The 2649-nt window shown below is 42.7% G+C and overlaps 2 protein-coding genes across 2 annotated transcripts; both read right to left on the reverse strand.

Annotated features, from left to right (window-relative positions):
* Window positions 1–1446: 1446 nt before the first annotated feature.
* Window positions 1447–2292, reverse strand: DFJ58DRAFT_649726 (uncharacterized protein; the record flags this gene model as incomplete). Its single annotated transcript, XM_041381541.1, has 4 exons — window positions 1447–1626; window positions 1682–1865; window positions 1915–2120; window positions 2155–2292. Coding segments are annotated over 4 exons (708 nt in total), but the record flags the coding sequence as incomplete, so codon positions are not given.
* A 3-nt stretch (window positions 2293–2295) lies between these two features.
* DFJ58DRAFT_721044 (uncharacterized protein) lies at window positions 2296–2649 on the reverse strand (the record flags this gene model as incomplete). The annotated part of the gene is made up of 1 exon (XM_041384762.1): window positions 2296–2649. The coding sequence occupies one exon, from the start codon at window positions 2647–2649 to the stop codon at window positions 2296–2298; it is 354 nt and encodes a 117-aa protein (XP_041250901.1).

Raw genomic sequence — 2649 nt, forward strand, 5'->3', positions numbered from 1 at the left:
TATTATAGATAGTGAAAAATGTCAAAACATGCGGACAGTTTCTTGAGCCACTGTATTTATAAGCTACTTAGTAAGAAGGCTGATTCAGCACACCAAATGGCATTGTTAGTAAGCACATCCTTACCAATCCATGTGATGACTCATGCCATGATTCGTCATGCTTTGTAAACTACACTGTATTTATAATGTAAATTAGTAAACAAGCTGACTCAACACACCAAATGGCATTGTTAGTAAGCACATTCTTACCAATCCATGTGATGATTCATGCTTTGTAATCAAGGCCTCCAAAAGGTATATAAGGAGCCCAATTTTGCCATGTAATAAATGGAGCAACTTCCCACCTTCACTCATCTCAAACAGTGTGAGATTAGTAAGAACCTAAGTACAGGCAATTCATTAGCCTCAAAGTAAGACTAAGAAACATTTATTCAATTATATACTACCTTACAGGGGTTGATTATATAATCTATCAGCTATTCTAACTAAGTTTAACCCATACTATTTTCCTCTCTCTTTTACAGGAAGGGAGACACAATTCACACTACACATTTCACGCTACACACTACACGAGCACGCTAACTCTCAGACACAAATCGTACCGTAGGACTCAGTATACAGAATCAAATTGTTTTAAACTAACCAAGGAACAAGGAAAGAAGGTATATTGAAATAAATCCTCCCAAGAACTCACACATTATCTACCACGAAAACTAGAAAAGTCGTAGACCGTGTACTTAAGGACTGGCAATAAGTCTTATCCTATATAGTGTGTTTGTCACTATATAAGCGGCGTACATAAGACCCTTAAGTAAGAGGACAGCGGGAAGGAGTATGGTGGTGGAGTGAAGTATTTTGTATGCGAGTTTGCGAAGCTGCAAGGGAATGTTGTTCAGGAGATGCATGGCAAGGTAAGTGATTCATATTCACCTCAATCAATACCACTTTGATTGGATGGATACTGTGCATCAGCTCTGCGTGCTCATTTGTGCTCAATAATGCAGCCTCGTCAACCCACCCGTCCTCATCATCATCTCTATCACCTTCATCATTGACACTACTGGGATCTTCCTGCATTTCAAGCTCTGGAAGATCATCCTCATCATCCTCATCTTCGGTGAGTGAGCCTTCCTCCACAGTATCACGCGACTCATTTCCCTTTTTCTCAAACTCACGGAGTAACGACTTCGCCACAAGATTAACTATGTGCAAGAAACACCGTGTTTGGTTTGTTTCGCCACCAAAACTCGGAAGGATCTTTGCAAGCTCCGCAACAAGTGTGTCGTTTGATGATGCATTGTCTGCTGCAACATTCAACATCTGCATGTCCTCGTGAGGTGAGTTTTCTCTGCTGATATTCGAGTTTCATACCCTATTTGATATTCCAAATTCTTCTAGGATTTCTGCGAACGCTTCGGCCAAATTCGCACCTGTATGTGACTATAACTAGTCAGTTAGAGGTATGTCTATATTTCCGTTTACTTTTACCTTGGAAACCTCAATGATATCAAGGATCATGGATAGCGGCTGTCCCTCATGCTCAAGATGGACGGATACTGCGACATATGCGCGATGATTCGGCGAAGTCCATGCATCAGTCGCGGAGTTCAGCTTGCCGGTATAGTCCTAGTAAGTAATATTATTGCTTCGGAATTATTCGCACAACATTGATGACTCTCACCTGCAGCATTCTTGCTATATGTCTCCGTGTTTTAACAAACACCAACCTGACATCTCGTGCAACAGTTTTCGGTGCAGGTATGTAGTATTCTGGCCGTCCCGTTTTCATTAACGAGATGAATCCTCGATCCTTGACAATCTCAAAGGATTGCAGACTCTCTGAAACCCATCGCACAATCTCGGCACTATTACCTGTGGATTAGCGGCACCCTCATAGCAAGTGATGTTACACACCGTGATTCTGCTCGTGTGTATTGCCGATGTGAGTAAGTAATTTTCCCCTTGCCTTTGCGATCAAACGAAGTTTTGATTGACCCTGTTTCAAGCAGACTCTTGATTGGCCCATCGCGTGCCGCTTTCGTGTTGCCGCAATCAACTGCAGCTTGTAATGCTGCGTCACCCCAACAGCTCTTCACATGCTTACGCATGTTGCTTGTTGACTTTGCATCTTTCTTATCAAGGGTAACGCCAAACTTTGTGGTTGCAGCCGTGGGCTGCACATTTGAAGACATGGCAGTGGCACTGCTCGTGATACTCGATTGCCGGTGTCGGGTGAAAAAAAGCATATATAGGTGAGACCCAATCCTTCATGAGTTTTTCTGTAGCCATTTGTGATTAGTACTGATTAACAAGTTTAGAAATCAAAACACTACCTAGTTCGGCCTCTGAGGATTCTGCTACATCTTCTACTGAACTTTCCTTGGCCTTTTCTGCATCATCATCAGAGATTACAATGGCATCTGTGAGAGATGCCTCCTCTTCTTCGGTCCGTACTGTGGCTCGATAGGAAGTCGGGCCTGGGGATGGACTTTTTGTAGCTTGTTCCAAGTTGACAGATGATGTTATTTTGTTACGTTTAGGTGCAATAATAGTGTTAGAAGCATTGTCTGTTGCCTTCCGCTTGTTTTGGCCCTCAGCAGCCATTGCCAGAAGTTTTTCTGTGGGCTTCTTAGTCCGTTTGGATAACAT

This window comes from Suillus subalutaceus (assembly GCF_016647625.1).
Source record: "Suillus subalutaceus strain FC151 chromosome Unknown DFJ58scaffold_2, whole genome shotgun sequence".
Lineage (NCBI taxonomy): Eukaryota > Fungi > Basidiomycota > Agaricomycetes > Boletales > Suillaceae > Suillus > Suillus subalutaceus.